Source organism: Bos grunniens, chromosome 3 (assembly GCF_055505025.1).
Source record: "Bos grunniens cultivar Pamir isolate PY7600 chromosome 3, Bosgru_T2T1.0, whole genome shotgun sequence".
Taxonomy (NCBI): Eukaryota; Metazoa; Chordata; class Mammalia; order Artiodactyla; family Bovidae; genus Bos; species Bos grunniens.
The window spans coordinates 87,319,405-87,337,125 of NC_141167.1; the positions used below are offsets into that span (position 1 = coordinate 87,319,405).

A 17,721-nucleotide genomic window follows, 5' to 3' on the forward strand; every position below is an offset into this window, starting at 1 on the left:
CAGAGGATCAACGTTTACTGGAATATCAGGAAACCACTCCAGCTGTTTTCATCCCAAATCAGAGAACTCTCATATTTAGGTGACGGCTTACTGACTGACAATTATATTAATTTCTAATGCCTGCAGTTAACAGGGAAATGGGATTCACTCAAATAGTATGGAAGAAAATGCATTTATAAAAATTCTTCCAAGGGAAAGGAAGAATAGTGACCCATATAAGAACAGGCTTCTGAGTCAATAAACAGAAATTATACAATAAGAACTTGTACTTAAGGAGTCATTTACCATCCAGACTGCTTCAATGCATCCATAATATTCTTGTGGGAAGAGAGAAGAACATTTTTTCTTTTAAGTGATAAAAAATGTAAGCTAGCAGAGTCGGAGGAAAAACACAAAGCCATTTAATTTGAGTTGCTCTGAATGCAACCCCTTCAAGCACCTCCCCTGCAGCTCTGCAGAATGCCTAAATCTGAATCAGGGTCCGGAACTTCCCCACAAACTGAAAAACATCCCGCGGTAGCCTTCTGGGCAGACAGTGTGGGTGGAGCTGAGCTCATGCATACTTAATCACATTGATCGGATGGCTGCTGTGCTCAATGGCTACGATGATGCCTCCAGAATCCAGGATGGTGTAATAGTGGGGTCCTTCCAGCATCTTCATCCAGGAGTAACCCCCGTCATCTGAGATGTACACATCTGGGACCATCACGGAGATGGCATCCCCCACGCTACCTACAACACAGCCCACCATCTCATCAGCACACGTCAGCAGAGAAACAGAGAGGAGTCACTGTCACGAGAAGAATTCTGAATGAGTTTATTCTGATTATTTCCCATCAGGCCTCTTGGAATAAAAAAAAAAAAAAAAGGCCACAACAATTTGGTAAAGGAAGAGGTCATGTTGCTGCTCTCTGATGGGAGTCCATGAAAAACCCACAGTATCTTTATCTTGCGAGAAATTCTGCAAAGGGTGGTAAAAGCCATGGATGGTGGTTTTCTCACAGGGTTCCATGCTATGACTGAGCTTCAATGTACTCAACTAGCTCTTCCCACAGAGGTGAGGGAGGGCTGCTTACCATGGGCAATGACTATGCCAACAGCATTAGGCTCTGACAGTGGGGCCATCGGAACATTTAGTTTCTGAGAGATGCTATAGGAAGCGTGGATATGAAGGCTGCACTGTGGAAAGACACCAAAGCTTAGATTAAAACCAAAGGTGTAATTTTTTTTATTCATCTCAGAGTCTTCTAATAATAAGGCTTTTTAACTTATTAACCCAGACTTCAGTGGGATACTCTTTTAAAAAATTGTGGTTAAAATAACATACCGTAAAATTTGCATTTTAAAGGGTGCAATTCAGTAGTGTTAGGACATTCACACTGTTGTGCAACCATCACCATAATTCATCTCTGGGACTTCCACATCTTGCAAAACTGAAACTTCTGTGTCCATTAAACCATAACTGCCTATTCCCCCTTTCCCAGACCCTGGCATTCCCAGACCCTGACACCATTCTATTTTCTTTCTCTGTAAATGTGATTATTAAATTATTATTAAATGCATTATGCATTTAAGAAGCAAGAATATCCCACTGAGCCTATAATTCAACAACAAAAAACCAAATAACCCACATTAAAAATGGGCAAAGGACTTGAAAAGACATTTCTCTAAAGAAAATGAGAGGCTTCCCAACTTGATGACCGCCTGCCATATTTCAGATACTGAACAAGATGTGGTGGTGATTTGAAATAAGACCCAGTCCTGTCTTTAAGAAACATTTCTTAGAAATTAGTTGGGTTATAAAGCAGGATGGTAATCCTTTAAAGGATGCTTTAAAAGAGGTTCAGGAGACTTCCCCGGTGGTCCAGTGGTAAAGACCCTACCTTCCAATGCAGGGAGTAAGGGTCTGACCCCTGGTCCGGGAACCAAGGTTCAGGAACTAAGGCCCCACATGCCACAGGGTGTTGCCAAAAAATCACAGAAAATAAACAAGTAAACAAAGAGGCTCAAATTGGTTACAATGTTAATTTTATGCCATGTGCAATTTTATTGCAGTTAAAAAAAGCTTCATGTAAACTGCTAATGAAATGAAGAGCAATGATTAGTTCTAACTAACCAGTCCATCCTAAAGGAGATAAGTCCTGAGTGTTCATTGGAAGGACTGATGTTGAAACTGAAACTCCAATACTCTGGCTACCTGATGAGAAGAGCTGGCTCATTTGAAAAGACCCTGATGCTGGGAAAGATTGAAGGTGGGAGAAGAAGGGGACGACAGGGGATGAGATGGTTGGATGGAATCACCAACTCAATGGACATGAGTTTGGGTGAACTCTGGGAGTTGGTGATGGACCGGGAGGCCTGGGGTGCTGCAGTCCATGGGGTCGCAAAGAGTCGGACGCGACTCAGCGACTGAACTGAGTTGAACTGAGGGATGGTCAGGATTTCCACTAACCTTAATGAACTGGGGGGAGGGGAGACAGGGACAACCTCCCCAGGAATAACTGGGTGTTCAGGGAGCAGCAGAGTTACAAGAAGGGGTGTGTCGGTGACAATGACATTGAAATGGGCAACAACAATGAAAAGGCAGAAGAGAACCTGCCGGGGGAGGAGAGGACCTTCATTCACCAGATCATGGGCAAAAGAGAGCCATAAAGAGTGCTAGGGAGGGAGAGGCACAGCAGCATGAGGGTGGCAAGGTACGTAAGGAGGCCACTGCACCTGTGCCTGTGCCTGAGGTGGAGAGGGCAGGAGCAGAGCAAGGCTAGGGTGGAGGGGTGGGAAGGGGAGCAGGAGGGGAGAGACTCCACAGTGGTCATGAAGACACAGAAGGGAGAGAGTGTGATGGGAATGGTGTGGGTACATTTATCTCCCACTGGTTGAGTCTCTTAAAACAGAAAGCCCAGTCAGGACAGCAGAGTACATACCAGCCATAGGCAGGTACTCAGAAGAGAGCCTGGAATTACCAATGCTGTCAATTTTGAAGGAAACTCCCAGGGTTCTGCTAAGCTCCTCTCAAATTCTTTAAAAGAGTCAGACACAAAGCTTGTTTTTTTCCTTTCCTGTCAAGACCTGTCACTCATGGAACCTGGCTCTCCTGCAGCAATGCCTTTGAATCTCTAGTTTGTGGCCTTTCCTCAGAGGGCTCAGCTCTTGAATCCACATGTTAGACCAGGTCACCACCTACATCCACAGGCCACGTGGAGCCCTGGCAGATGGGAAGAGAGGCCAAGTTCTCCTCCATTTGTTTCTGGCCAGTACGGCTTTGCACTGCTTATGAATGGCTGGTCGATGGCTTTCTGTAGAGTTGCTGAAGTGTCATAGCTGCCATCGCGACTCCTAACTAATCACTGGCCCATCTGACCACTCTGTTTTCATTCAGCAATTTAGTATAATACAAACTGTTAGCACAAATTGCAGGTCAAGAGGCAACAGTTAAAACTGGACATAGAACAACAGACTGGTTCCAAATCGGGAAAGGAGTATGTCAAAACTGTATATTGTCACCCTGCTTATTTAACTTAAATGCAGAGTACATCATACAAAATGCTGGGCTGGATGAAACACAAGCTGAAATCCAGATTGCTGGGAGAAATATCAATAACCTCAGATATGCAGATGATACCAACCTCACGGCAGAAAGGGAAGAACTAAAGAGCCTCTTGATGAAGGTGAAAGAAGAGAGTGAAAAAGCTGGCTTAAAACTCAACATTCAGAAAACTAAGATCATGGCATCCGGTCCCATCACTTCATGACAAATAGATGGGGAAACAATGGAAATGGTGAGAGACTTTATTTTGGGGGGCTCCAAAATCACTGCAGATGGTGACTGCAACCATGAAGACGTTTGCTCCTTGGAATAAAAGCTATGACCAACCTGGACAGCATATTAAAAAGCAGAAACATTACTTTGCCAACAAAGGTCTGTCTAGTCAAAGCTATGGTTTTTCCAGTAGTTATGTATGGATGTGATTATGGATGTAAGAGTTGGATTGTAAAGAAAGCTGAGTGCCAAAGAACTGATGCTTCTGAACTGTGGTATTGGAGAAGAATCTTGAGAGTCCCTTGGACTACAAGGAGATCCAACCAGTCAATCCTAAAGGAAATCAGTCCTGAATATACATTGGAAGGACTGATGGTGAAGCTCAAACACCAATAATTTAGCCACCTGATGCAAAGAACTGACTCACTGGAAAAGACCCTGATGCTGGGGAAGATTGAAGGCGGGAGGAGAAGGGGACGACAAAGGTTTAAATGGTTGGATGGCATCACCAACTTGATAGACATGAGTTTGAGTAAGCTCTGGGAGCTGTTGATGGACAGGGAAGCCCGGTGTGCTGCAGTCCACGGGGTCACAAAGAGTCGGACATGACTGAACAACTGAACTAAACCGACTGAAATTGTTAGCCTTCAGTTTTGGTTTTCTTTAAAGACAAATAAAGTGTAATATTTTGGTCTTTCTTCACAGTTCAAATTTCTCACATCCTAGTTAATTTCAACCTCTCATTTCCCAATTTTCCACTGTTAGCTGTTGACCCTCAGCAAGTACAAAACTTCATTATTCAAAAGCCTGGCACTAATAAGAGCAGAACAGAATGGTTGCTTTGCTCCGAATACATATGACAGTAGGAATAAAACAAACCTCGTTCTTATTTTTTGCAGTAGCATCGCATTCACTGTTCTCAGGCTTCCTCAGGTGCTTCCACCTTCCTCCTTGGTCAAAAGTGATCATAGTCTGGATAGAATTATCTGAATAGGAAAAGGATGACATTAATCTTGATATATTGATTAGGAAGCACCCTAATCAATTCAGTTTATCATTGCATAACTCTCTAACAGAGATTATGTAATACCAATAGAACCCTGGAGTCCCACAAGATGTTGACGTCCAGTGAAATGGGTCAATATTGGTGAGTACGATACTTGAAAGAGGCTTCGCACCTGAACAGGATTCTACTGATTCCAGAAATCATCTAGACTGCTACTCTTGAAAAAAGATACCATTTATCTCCTTATCAACACAATTCTATTCTTCCTTGCTTGCTTGCCCTGGAGGAAAATCTACAATGGGAAGGCACTCTAATCTGGACTAAGGCCATGATACCAGGCTTATTTTAGGAAATCTCAAGATTTGAATTATCTGCATTAAGTCTCAATGAATAATTCCTAGCTTTTGTCTCTTTACCACGCCATATCCTATTTCTCTTACACATTTTTTTTTCCTTCATGTGTCTTCCCTATTCTCTATTGCTAATGATACATAAACTGTTGCACATTTAAATTAAAAGAAGTGCTTTGAGTTTTCTTAAGGAAAATTTAAAAAGGAAAGCTAATAAAGTAAATTTCATTTACCCAATAAATGTTTCATTGCCTATCCACTATATGAAAATTGCTGTAAGGCTTTGGAAATGTATCTGTGAACAAATTAGGAAAAAAAAAAACTCTGTGGAATATATATTCTAGTAGGGTGAGACAGACAAACACTAGACACTGTAAATAGGTAAATTACATAGTGTGTTAGAAAACGCATGCTTTGGAAAAATCTTGTACAGATAACTGGGAATGAGAGAGTGCGTGTGTAGCAGGGAGGCAGACTGACATTTAAAACAGGATAGTCAGGGCAGGTCTCATCAGAAAGAAACATGACCAATGGCTGGGAGGAGGAAAGTGTGGGCCACGTAGACATCTGGAGAAAGAGGTCACTGCAAATCTCTCACCCAAGAGTGTGTGAACCTGCCAGTTTAAGGACTGGCAGAGGACTGGAGTGACTGCAAGAGTAAGCGAAGGAGCGATGTCTGGGAGGAACTAGGGGCCAGAATCACCTAGATCCTGTAGACAGCTGCAAGGTGTTCACAAAATTAAAACAAACACCCCCCACTCCTACCGAAAAAGTAAATACATAAATAAATAAAACCTTAAAACCCTTTGTACTTCAGAGTAACGTGTTTATTTGTTCAACTGGGCTCTGCAGAGCCAGTGAAGAGAACACAGGAAAAATCTGAGCTGGCTATTGCTCCATCCTTGACAATCAGAAAAGCAAAGTGGTTCAAACTCCTTCCCACAGGCCTGAACTTCCCAATACATAAGACTTTTTTCATAAACAAAATAACCTCAAATCTTTCTTTATGCCTGCTCTTGCTTTGTTCTTTCTTAGTTCTAATCACCATAACTTACTTAAAACAGAGAGCCAGAATTCACAGACAGGCTTGTTGGCCAGGCAAGCACCATTACTGAGGGGACAGGACCATCAGTTTCCCCCAAAGCCTCCGCTGTGAACATATTCAGCTGAAGGACCCACCTTCTGAGAGCACACTTGTCATATAGACCCCACGAAGGGAGGTCACATTGGTGAAGTCTGTCTCGCCACCCGTAGTGGTGTAGAGATGTCGGTCCAAGGATTTGGAATAGACAATGCCTCGATCGTCCGAGGTAAATATGGTACCAAATCCAGTGTCTGGAATAGGCAAACAAACAAACAAACAAACAAAAAACCCACCAAGTCTTGGGAGGGAACAGAGTAAAAACAACAGTCTAATCATACATATGACACATACACATGCACGCATCAGCCAACTGTCTCTCTTCATGACGCGGATGCAGACCTGAGAGCTAATCAAGGATTGATAGTTAAGAACTTTGTGGCCATCTTTAATTCCAGTACCCAGCTTAGTGCCTGAACATAGCAGATGATGAATTTGTTTAATAAATTACTCAGACGTTAGAGAAAAGCTCTTATATTTTGGTATAATCAGTTATATTTTGGTAGCAGAGGCATTGCATTTAGCTTCATATCTTACACATTTTTAAATCTTTTTACTCTAAACGAATGCTTCTCAAACTCTCTGTGATGAACGATCAATTTTAAAATTTTGTCACAAACTGATGCTTTTGTAAATATAACAAAAAATTTATCACTAGAAAAATGAAATACAAAAGAAAGAAAAAATTACAATCTTCAAATTTTTTTATTAGTAGAGTCAACAGATACAAAATTTCTTTGTCAAAGAGCTGTAAGAGTTTCTAAATGCTTGATGCTGCTTTCTGCACTTATTTGGTAATAAAGAATTTGCAAATCAGTCCCCGTTCTCTGACCATTCTTTGAGCAGCACTGCTCCAGAACACCTGGACATACCTACAAACCATGTTAGAGGGTCAAAGCAAGTGGCCTTTTTAACAGAGGCTACATATCATCTCTAAAACAAGTAGGCCACTAATAAATTCCCAGGGGTGAAAAGAAAAATCAAAGAACCCTCCTGCCAATGCAGGAGACATAAGAGATGTGGGTTTGATCCCTGGGTTGGGAAGATTCCCTGGAGGAGGGCATGGCAACCCATTTCAGCATTCTTGCCTAGAGAATCCCATGAACAGAGGAGCCTGGCAGGCTATAGTCCACAGGGTCGCAAAGAGTCAAAAATGATGCAGCATGCACACTGAGAAGGAAAGCTACTAAAACAGGGTTCGGAGTTGAAGTCTCTATGCAGTCAAGGGTGAACCATTTGCAAAGCTCTTACCTCCAGGTTCATCTACATGCATGAACACCATGTCGTCATTAGCAGCTAGAATAGAGTAGAACTGTTCCTGCCCCACAGATGGGAGCTGGGCCATGCTCCATGTGTCTCCTTGATCTGTTGACACATGAATCCTTCTTGTTGTATCCTGGAACAAATGCCGATACTTATCTTTTAAATATTCCACCAAGATGCCATATGCAGTAACATTAATAGGCACATTATTATTTAATAATTATATTCATTACCTATTTCCTCACTAGGTACATCTATTATAAATGAAAGGTCCTAGTACCAATTATCCAAGCTTTTTCTAACCTTTTGCAAAGATCCAGGCACTGGAATAATCCATTCTATTGTAAATAAGGTTATCCTGGCTTTCTCTTTGGCTTCTTCGTTCTTGTGTGGCCCTCTAAGATACCAATATTTCCTCCTAACCTCTGACATGCCAATTTCCTTCAACAGAGATAGGGGTTTGTTGGGACCATTATGAGCTTGGCTCTGCAGCTATTTGCATGTTTGCTCAGATAATTCTTAAAATGATGGCTGCTGCATAGAAGTTTGGTTTCTTTTAGATAGCTCTGGCATCATCGAATTAGATAATGGGTCTGGAAAATGGAGATGAAACCCAGGTTTGGAAGATCATGAAGTAAATCAAAATGTGACACGTCTCCTCTTTAAGGAAGGCTCTCAGAACAGCCATGATGGAGGGAACAGGCCAGGCTGGAAAGAGGGCAAGGAGAGTCAGAAATTAACATAAGGAAGCTGATCAGGGAATATTTAGCTGTTAAAACAGGTCTCCCTCGTGGCTCAATGGTAAAGAATCTGCTTGTAGTGCAGGGGACTTAGGTTTGATTCCTGGGTCAGAAAGATCCCCTGGAGAAGGCAATGGCAACCTACTCCAGTATTCTTGCCTGGAGAATCCTATGGACAGAGGAGCGTGGAGGCAACAGCCCATAGGGTCGAAAAGAGTTGGACACTACTGAAGCAACTTAGCATGTATGCACAGGTTGAGACAATTAACGTGTACTATCTGATAAATAGTTTGATGAGTCCATTTAACTTACTTTTCTAACTTACATCTTAGATGTTTACTTTGAATCTTATACTCGCTGTTACAGGTAAAAACTGGAGTTCAAAAGCACAGAGTGGAATTTTAATTTTGTGGACAGCAGCAGTGTACAGGCAGCTATCTCTGGAATTACACAGTCTGATTTCCACCAGAGTTCCACCTAGACAAGTTACTCAATTTCCTAAACTGAGATAACAGTATGAACTATAGGGCTGTTGGGAGGATTATTACAAAACTGCTCAAGGGCGTGATGTGTAGTTACCTTGTCTACTTTTCTTATCTCTAATTCTCTCTGAACCCACTCCAATCAGTCTCTTAACCACAGTACTCCAAAGAAACTGCTTTCATCAAGGTCACCAACAACCTATACTTTGCCAACTCCAGTGGATAATTCTCAGAACTCATCTAACTCCACATCTCAGCTGAATTTGATGCAGCTGATCATTTCCTCCTCATTGAAACCTTTTTTTCACTTGGCTTTCAAGATAACACCATGTGCGGTGACATTAACAGGCACACTATTATTAATAATTACACATCTCATTATCCATTTCCTCACTGGGTACAACTGTTATGAAAGCTCGTATTCTCCCACCTCACCATTCCGTGAGGGGCACCAGGGCACCCAGTGCTCAGCTCTCCCACCTCTTCTCGACCTACTCATTCCCCTACAAGATACCATCTAGTCACAGAGCTAGATGAGACCATTCCATATAATTATACTATATAATTTTGGGGGATTCATATACCCAAATGCTTACCTGACATTTTCACCTATATATCTTATACACATCTCATATCCAAAACTGAATTCTTGATTTTCTTCCCACAAACTTGCTTCTCCTGTAGTCCTTTCCATCTCAGTAAATGGCACCACCATTCACGCAGGTGCTCAGGCCAAAGACTAAAATTATCCTTGGTTCATCTTATTCTCTCACAATCTGCATCTAATCTACCAGCACACACTACTGGTGATGCATTTAAAAATACATCCGTGATCTTACTACGTCTCCCCTCATCCACTGTTAACAGCCTGGTCCAACCTACTGTCTCTCTCGCTGCTGCTGCTGCTACTTCCATTCCTGACCCTCAGGTGACACTATGCACACCTATTCCATCAAAAGAAACAGCCAGTTAAACCATTCCCCTGCCTGCACCCTTTTCACAGCTTCCCAACACATGAAGAATGGACGCCAAGGTCTTGCTCACAACCTACAGAGGCCCTGTGTGATCTGGCCACCGGCTGCCCTCTTGGGACCGCCCTTTCCCGTGCTGCAGCCATGCTGCCCTTCTCACTTACCTTCAGCATTCCGAGCACGCGCCAGCCCGCGGCTCTTTGCGCTCACTCAGCCTAGATATCCACGCAGCTATCCTCTCACTTCAGTCGGGTCTCAGAGAGCCCTTCCAAGCCACCCTATCTGGAACAGCGCTGCTCCAATTCCTGCCACTTTTTATGTATTTACTCTGTTTTAGGTTTCTTCATAGTTTTAATCATTACCTGATATTACATCATATTTGTTAGTTTAGTATCTATCTCCCTACTTGAATAGAAACTCTGAGAGCAAGACATTTATCTGATTTGTTCACTGCTATATTCCCAGAACCCAGAACAGTACCTAGTATACAGTAGGTACTCAAAAATGTTATATGTTTCCATTAGTTTCATTGGATAATGAGCAAGGAGATTGCTTTTTTCAGAATCCATGTGTGAGAAAAGCCCAAACACTGGGCTGATATATCCTAAGCAGACACCAGAATTCAGTTGGTGACACAGGCCAAAGTGGAGAGAAGTCCAGAAGAATCATTCAGCCCCGATAAAAAGAAGCACTTCCAAATCTAATAGTGACACTAAATACTACAAAAGGCAAGAAACTCCATCAGTACATCTACTGAAGCTATCTGTTTGAGGCATATTTTGAGGTTCAGAAATATCAGAACCCAAAGAAAAGAGGCAAACACCCACCTTATCAGCCATCACAGAGGCAAAAAGGAAACGTCCCCCAAGACCAAATGAGTAGATTTTCACACCAATGGTTTTGAAGCTTTTCCCCAAGTCTGAAGTTCTCCGTAATTCCAGTGCCCCAAGGTCAGCTTCTTAAACAAGACAAAATATTAATTAAAATTTCACTTACTGGTGAGCCTCTAGTTCAAAACAATTGTTTTAGAACTACTCTTAGTTTTATAGCAACAGAATTTTCAATGCTATGCATGTTAATCAGATAACAATATAAAATGATATAGGAATTGACACAGGAAATTCACACTTTGGTTTTATCTTTATACATGTGAAGTTTTATACTGGACAGGAAGAGAGGATTAATTTCAGTACAGTGTTCCATTAAAACACCACAGCATCCTGCTTTACTTTCTTCATGACACAGTTTGAAACTATCTTATTGTATTTTAAGTTGTATCATTTGAGTTTTGATTTTCTGGCTGATCATCCAACATGTCTACATGAATTTAAGCTCCATGAGAGCTGGCCTTGGGTGTTTTGTTCTCACCATCCTGAGAAGAGTGTTTAACATACTACTGCAGGTGTTCCAATGAATGAATAAATTAAATGAATCTGTTGAATGAATAAATGAAAGATTATGCTTTCAGCTTTGTGCCACTGACTGGAAAGCCAGTGGCTTCCACCAACACAAACACAGCCCATGCTCTTTGGCAGAAATCACTATACATTTCATTTTGTTATTGGTTGTAGCCTAATATTTACTTTATGTACATTGCTAAAATTAAGTTATAGTGTCTCTGTGTATAGCCTGCATTTTTTATTTGCTCAAGGCACAGTATAGTACTTGGTTGTTTGTGCTTCCAAGATTTTAAAAATCACTAACAGCTAGTTATCTTTAGCTATTAAAATTATGAGAGAATGGAAGGATCTTTGATACTTCTACCTATTACAACTCAGAATATTCTACCATGAATGGACACCAGGACACTCTTTTCTGGGACTAAAATATACTTACTGCAGGAGCCATTCACATAGGTGGTAAAGAAGATGATGTTTTCTGATCCCCTACAATGAGGCAAAGACAGGGAAAAGACACGGTTCAAGACTGCTAACAGACTGCATTAACCTTAATCACTCAGCTCCAGGCAGGTCTAATAAGTGTCACCCATGGGTACTAGCCAAAACAGCTTTATCGGATGCTGTACACCTGATTCTTCCGCAGCATCATATCTAGGTCCCCCCAGTCTGCTCCCAGGCATTCTCTACACTCCACTACTTCTTTATGTGAACTCTTCCAGCCAGTCAAACTGGTCTCGTTACACTCTCCAAGCCTGCCTCCTGCGTTGGTTCGGACTGTTCACTTCTTAAAATGTTTTTCTCTTACATGACTAAATCTTACCCTCACAATCTTTAGGCTCCAGGTTAAAATCTAGCTCTTCCATGAAGTTTCCTGTCAGTCTAACTTGAAGACTCCTTTGCTGCAAACTTCTAGAGCAGTGGTTCTCAACCAGGGCCGATATTGCTCCCCAGGGGACAGTCTTGGCTGTCACCAGTGGGGGAGGGGAGATGTTACAACTCTTACGTGGGGAGAGACCAAGGATGCTGCTAAATATTCTGCAATGCACAGGCTTGTCCCCCACAACAAAGAACTATCCAGTCCAAACGCCATTAGTGCTTAGGTTGAGGAGTGCTGCTTGAGAGCCCGTGCAGCTCTCCCGTGCAGCTCTCCTGTGCAGCTCTCCCGTGCAGCTCTGTGTCAGCCGCCTGGCCATTCCTTTGTCTCCTGTTTGGCTATTTCAATTGCATTCTGTGTGCCTTACCTCTCCTACTCCACCACTGAGTTCTTCACAGCAGGTACTAAGTTTTGTTGTTTCCCTTTAGAACCTAGTTCAGTGCTTTGCATGAACTAAATAATTTAGTTCTTTCATCTGAAATAGACAACTAGGTCAGAAGTTGAATTATTTAAACTCTAACTTGGAAAGGGAGTTCCAAGGAACTAGATTCAGACCTTGATAGGACTTATAGATTAGCACCAGCAAAAGGTGCTGGGCATCTGACATACAGAACAAACTAGGGGTTTCCACTGGGGAGAGGAAGTAGGGGAGAGGTGAGAAAGGGGTGGGAGATTAAGAGGTGGAGACTACTATGTATAAAATAAATAAGCTACAAGGATACATTGTACAGTGCAGAGAACAAAGCCAATGTTTTATAACTCCATTTTATAAATGAAGTATAACCTATAAAATTTTTGAATCACTATGTTATACATCAAAAATGATTATAATATTATAAATCAACTGTTCCTCAATAAAACAAAAAAGGTGCTGGGTCTGAGCATGTTCTTTCGAGCTTTAGACTGTAAATTTCTAGAAACCAAAGATCTAAAAGGTGAGTAAACAGTTAGCAGCAGCCCAAATCTTATATTTAGACACTATTCAATGAAGCAAGTTAACAAAAGTAAAAATTCTTGTATAAGATACAAAACAAAATACCATTTTAAAATAACTCTTTAGTTTTAAAGATGAGTCTTCTGTTGTTTCCTTTAGCTTTATTGAGGTATAACTGACAAATAAAATTGTAAGACATCTAAAATGTACATTGTGGTGATCTGATATATGGATGTAAAGGTGAGCTTTAATGATCAAAATTATTATAGTCTTATTTGAACACACACTACATATTTTAGGTCTATCAGGAACAAAATAATTTGTTAACTTTGTTACTTTAAAAATTCCTTCCTGATAAGATCATATAAGATATAAACACAATTAATTAAAATACATAAAACGAAAGCAGACACACGATGTGTACCACAGTAGTGCTATAAAAACCTAATTTAACTAGTATTTCCTAAAAAAGGATGCTTGCTTAAGCATCATTTTTTAAATGTTTTAGTTAATTTCATTGGACATATTTGGCAATGTCTATATCACACCTTGTCTATATCAATGTCTATGTCTATATTTTCCTACCTTTCCAAGCAAAGAACAATAAGTAGCAAACTCTTCCTTGGGATTATGGATCACTGTCATGAACACCAACTGTATGAAACTGTAATGCAATGTTCCCATTAGAACTTACCGAGGCTTTTGTGTTCTCCTGAACGTGAAAGTGAAGTCGCTCAGTCGGGTCCGACTCTTTGCTACCCCAAGGACTATAGCCTACCAGGCTCCTCTGTCCATGGGATTTTCCAGGCAAGAATACTGGAGTGGGTAGCCATTTCCTTCTCCAGGGGATCTTCCCAGCCCAGGGACTGAAGCCAGGTATCCCGAATTGTAAGCAGACGCTTTACCGTCTGAGCTCCTGACACAGCACTAAATCCCTCCATCCTGTCTATTTCTCTGTCTTGTTCTCTGTCTCTGCCTGTTCTTAGAGCTCTTCCTGCTTCCGTGCGGCTCCCAGGCAGCGGACTCTCAGGCTGGTCTGTGCTTGCTGTTTACACTCACATACCCCACTTCTGGCAGCAACCTGCTATCAACTGGGAAACTAGATCAATGAACTTGCTAAAATTAGTCAAAGAGAAAGAAGAAAGAGGCTCTAAACAAGAATCTGAGCCTAATCAGAGTTTGGAGGTATGACAGCTCTTAATTCTTGCTCAACCATCCCCCAAACTTCCCAAATAAATCTCCTTTCATAGAAGGAACAAGCTAAATCCCAGAGAAGTCAAGCCACTGACTAGCAGCCGATCCAGGTTAGAACAAAGGTGACCTGACTCCTGAGTAAGAGCCTCCTCCACTGAATCCTCTGTAAGCAGACGGGGTGGGCAATCAAGAGAAGTGAACGAATTGTGGTGCATGGATAGTGTGACTCTGGCAGCCTGGAAGCTCTCTGAGCTTTCTTCCTGATTCCTCACTACATTCCACCTAACTGACATGGATCTCTAGATGAGGGAGCATAAATGTGCATGCAGAGAAGCATGTAAGTCCCCCAATCAAAGCAGTATTTTATGTTATTGCAATTGATGTCACCGTTTACACAGAATAAACCTTTTACAGGCAGTACCTACTCGGTGACGTGCCTTGTTTTATATTTTAACATTTAGTGAGACAAGTCTTCTTTCCCAGCAGAATTAGAAGTTCCTCCAGGTCAAGGTCTATGCTGCACCCCTCTCTCACATCCCTTATGGCACCCTGAAGAGCACTTGGCACCTATTAAGTGCTTAACACTGATTCGTGTGACTTCTGGCGGCATCGTCAGGAAAGGTTTAGGGCTCTGCACGGATGGAATCTTCTGTTACTCACCATTTGGCCAAACAGACTGCTTTGTGGATTTCTTCCCACTTTCCCCCAAAATTCTTGGACACCCACAGGCCATTCTGAAAGATTATAAATGACTTATCAAAATTCCAGTTTTATCATGTGCAGCTGCTTGTATGACCTTTTAATAATTCATATCCAATCATTCAGGGCAGTAAAAACACACACTGAAATTCCAGCCAAGCTGCCGAGCTCACAGACACACAGTTTATGGGGCCCCCCTAGGGTCTTGGATCAGAATAACAAATGCTTATGAAGTGCCTACTATGTGCCAAGTGTACCAGATGCTGCATTGGGGATACAAAGATGAATAAGACATACTCTCTGCTCTCAAGGAGCTCACAGTTTAACAAGGGTACACATAAGAAAGTTCAATACACACGGTAAGTGTTATGGAAACATAGTCTCTGGGGTAAGAGCAGGGAAAGGAGAGACAAAGCATCAGAGCTGACTTGTGAAGAAGACAGCCAAACTGAGTCTTAAATGATGAGCAGTGTAACCAAAAGAAGGCAAATGGGAGATGAGATGTCAATGCACAAAGAGATTAATACAAGCAGAGACAGAGAGGTGATGAAACATCTCAGTGTGTGCAGGGAGCTGAAGCCTTCAGACACAGATGGAGCAACATTCCAAGGTGAAGAGAGGAGCCAGTGCTGGGGAGGGGGTGGCAGCTCGTGCAGAGCCCTCCTTCTGTGCCAGACTGAGGAATCCGGTTCTTATTTTATATGGGACATTTGAAGTAGGGGAATGACATGACCAGTTTTACTTTTTTTAAGAGGAATACTTGGATGACAGTGGGAAAGATGGATTTCAGAGGGTTCAAACTTAATAGAAGCAGGGAAAGCAGTGACTAATTGTTGCATTAAGAGTTAGTAAGGCCTGAAGCCACAGCTGTGAGGAAAAGGCTCAGAAATAATATAGACTCTAGATTCAGTAGAACTGGACATTTTCCTGTAGGGCAGGATGGAGTGCATGTCTGTGTGTGTGTGTGAGAAAGTTGAACACTCTGAGATTCTCGGTGAGGGGAAAGCAGTGTTGTGGAATCTTTAGCCAGCATAAGGATGAAGGGAAGAACAATGTTGCTGAGAAAGGTTAAGTTTGAGGGACGTGTGGGACATCTAGCTAGAGATACCCAGCAGACAGCAAGAAAGGCATCTGAAGCCCCAGGAAGAAGCCAGGACCAGAGGTAGGCATTTGAGAATCATATATCACAGTGGTAGCAAAATGGTAAAGAGTGGAAGAGACTACTCAGAGTAAAATGAGCAATAGGGATTTAAGGGGAGGTTGAAAGGAGTTTAAAAAAGAGACTAAGAAGCAATGGTTAGAAGGTGGGAAAGAACCAAAGGGACTGCCACAGAAGCCAAGCAAGTAGAATTCCCAAAAGGAGGTCAATACTTTCAAGCGCAGCAGAGACTTCATAAGATAAAAACTGACAATTTCAGTGACATTGGCAATAGGAGTCTAGTGAGCCCAGACCCACTGGAGGTGGGACTGAAATGTCCTGGAGCAGCTCAAATGAAATGGTGATGGTTTAGGCAGAAATAACTTCAGTGGTCCTCCACTCTCACCCATCATTCTTCAACTCTTCCTCCTCTAGTAACATTCACCTCCCAGCATTTCTATTTAACCTAATCCTACTTAGAAATAGGGAAGGGTCTGATATTACCTATTTACACTTTAGTACAAATTGGTCCATCTCTCCACCCTGATTATTTGTACTTCAAACTCACCCTTAACGGGAAGAAATTTCAGGTCTAAAGGCATATTGTGCTTGCCTCTCCCTAGGATAGCTGTTTTAATAAACTTAAGATACTTGGTAAGGGTGATGGGGTTTTCAAAGGCAGATCAATGGTTCTGTCCATTCCAACAGGGGTCTCTTCGTTCCCTTGAAGGGCCTTCAGCTCAAGCTGCTGCTGCTAAGTCACTTCAGTCGTGTCCAACTAAAGCTGCTGAAGGCCAATTCCCAGGAATTGTTGCTTTCAGACGTGAAGCCTATCCGGTAGGCTAGTTCTCCTCCTCTGGCTGAGTTTAACTCTGACCTTGCTTGAGCCTCCCAGCCTGACCTCAGCTGAAAGTTCTGCCCCCAGAAGACCCAGAACCCAGACCTCTCTTCCAAGTGTCCTTCTCATCCTCCCTATGCCATCCTGTTGCTCAGCCCAACTTGTCTATATTTGATAATCCTATTTCTATTCCCAGAATGGTCATCACAGCAATGGCTCTCAGACTTTAGTGTGCAAGCTTAGCTGGCAAGCTTGTTAAAAACACTAGCCACCTCACTGACACACTATATCTGGATCGGGGCCAAGAAATCTGCATCTTAAACCAGCTCCCAGGGATTTTTATCTGATCCTGCAGGTCAGCAGACCACACTCTAAGCAAATGATGAGAGAGAGCCATATAAACACAGAGTGTAATTATGACTACTATCATAGTCTGGCAACTCAGCCACTCTGGGCCCTTAACATCCATGATAAAACAGACTGGTCCTCCAGGAATAGTAAAGCTGAGCTGCTCCTCAGGAAACTTTCCGAACAAAGGTGGGAGGGCCACCTGTGGTTTCTTGGAAGAGTACAGGAATAGGATAGGGGGTGCAGGGAATTAGGACTCTAGATATTTAACACATGGGCGTCAAAGACAGACATCAACAGGTTTTTATACTAAGGACTGAACAAGAAAAAATTATAAAGGTGTAGTTTGGCCATAGGAAAGAAAAAATAACAATCTTAAAAGTTTAACAATTTATGTCTGTCTCTTGCAGAACATGAATGATTAAACTGTTTCCTAGTTCATTACTCTAATAGTAAGTATCTGTTCACTTTAAAAAAAAATTGTAATGATTACTAGACACATACCTATCTGGTATAGACAGCATATGAAAATTGTGTCCTTTACCGTATAGGAAAACACACACACACACACCAAAAACCCAAC

The 17,721-nt window shown here is 42.0% G+C and overlaps 1 protein-coding gene across 11 annotated transcripts in view; it reads right to left on the minus strand.

Annotated features, from left to right (window-relative positions):
• Window positions 1-17,721, minus strand: part of SORT1 (sortilin 1) — a 69,205-nt gene that overhangs the window by 14,473 nt on the left and 37,011 nt on the right. For 6 of the 11 annotated variants that reach the window (XM_086391610.1, XM_086391608.1, XM_086391613.1 and 3 more), the window contains exons 6-13: window positions 14,776-14,849; window positions 11,550-11,599; window positions 10,541-10,671; window positions 7,509-7,653; window positions 6,296-6,451; window positions 4,640-4,746; window positions 1,077-1,179; window positions 564-732 (exon numbers count right to left, since the gene is read on the minus strand). In XM_086391610.1, the coding sequence (XP_086247736.1) occupies window positions 564-732; window positions 1,077-1,179; window positions 4,640-4,746; window positions 6,296-6,451; window positions 7,509-7,653; window positions 10,541-10,671; window positions 11,550-11,599; window positions 14,776-14,849 (935 nt within the window). The remainder of the gene's footprint in view (window positions 1-563; window positions 733-1,076; window positions 1,180-4,639; window positions 4,747-6,295; window positions 6,452-7,508; window positions 7,654-10,540; window positions 10,672-11,549; window positions 11,600-14,775; window positions 14,850-17,721) is intronic. The other 5 variants (XM_086391611.1, XM_086391609.1, XM_086391614.1 and 2 more) reach the window with 1 other exon arrangement.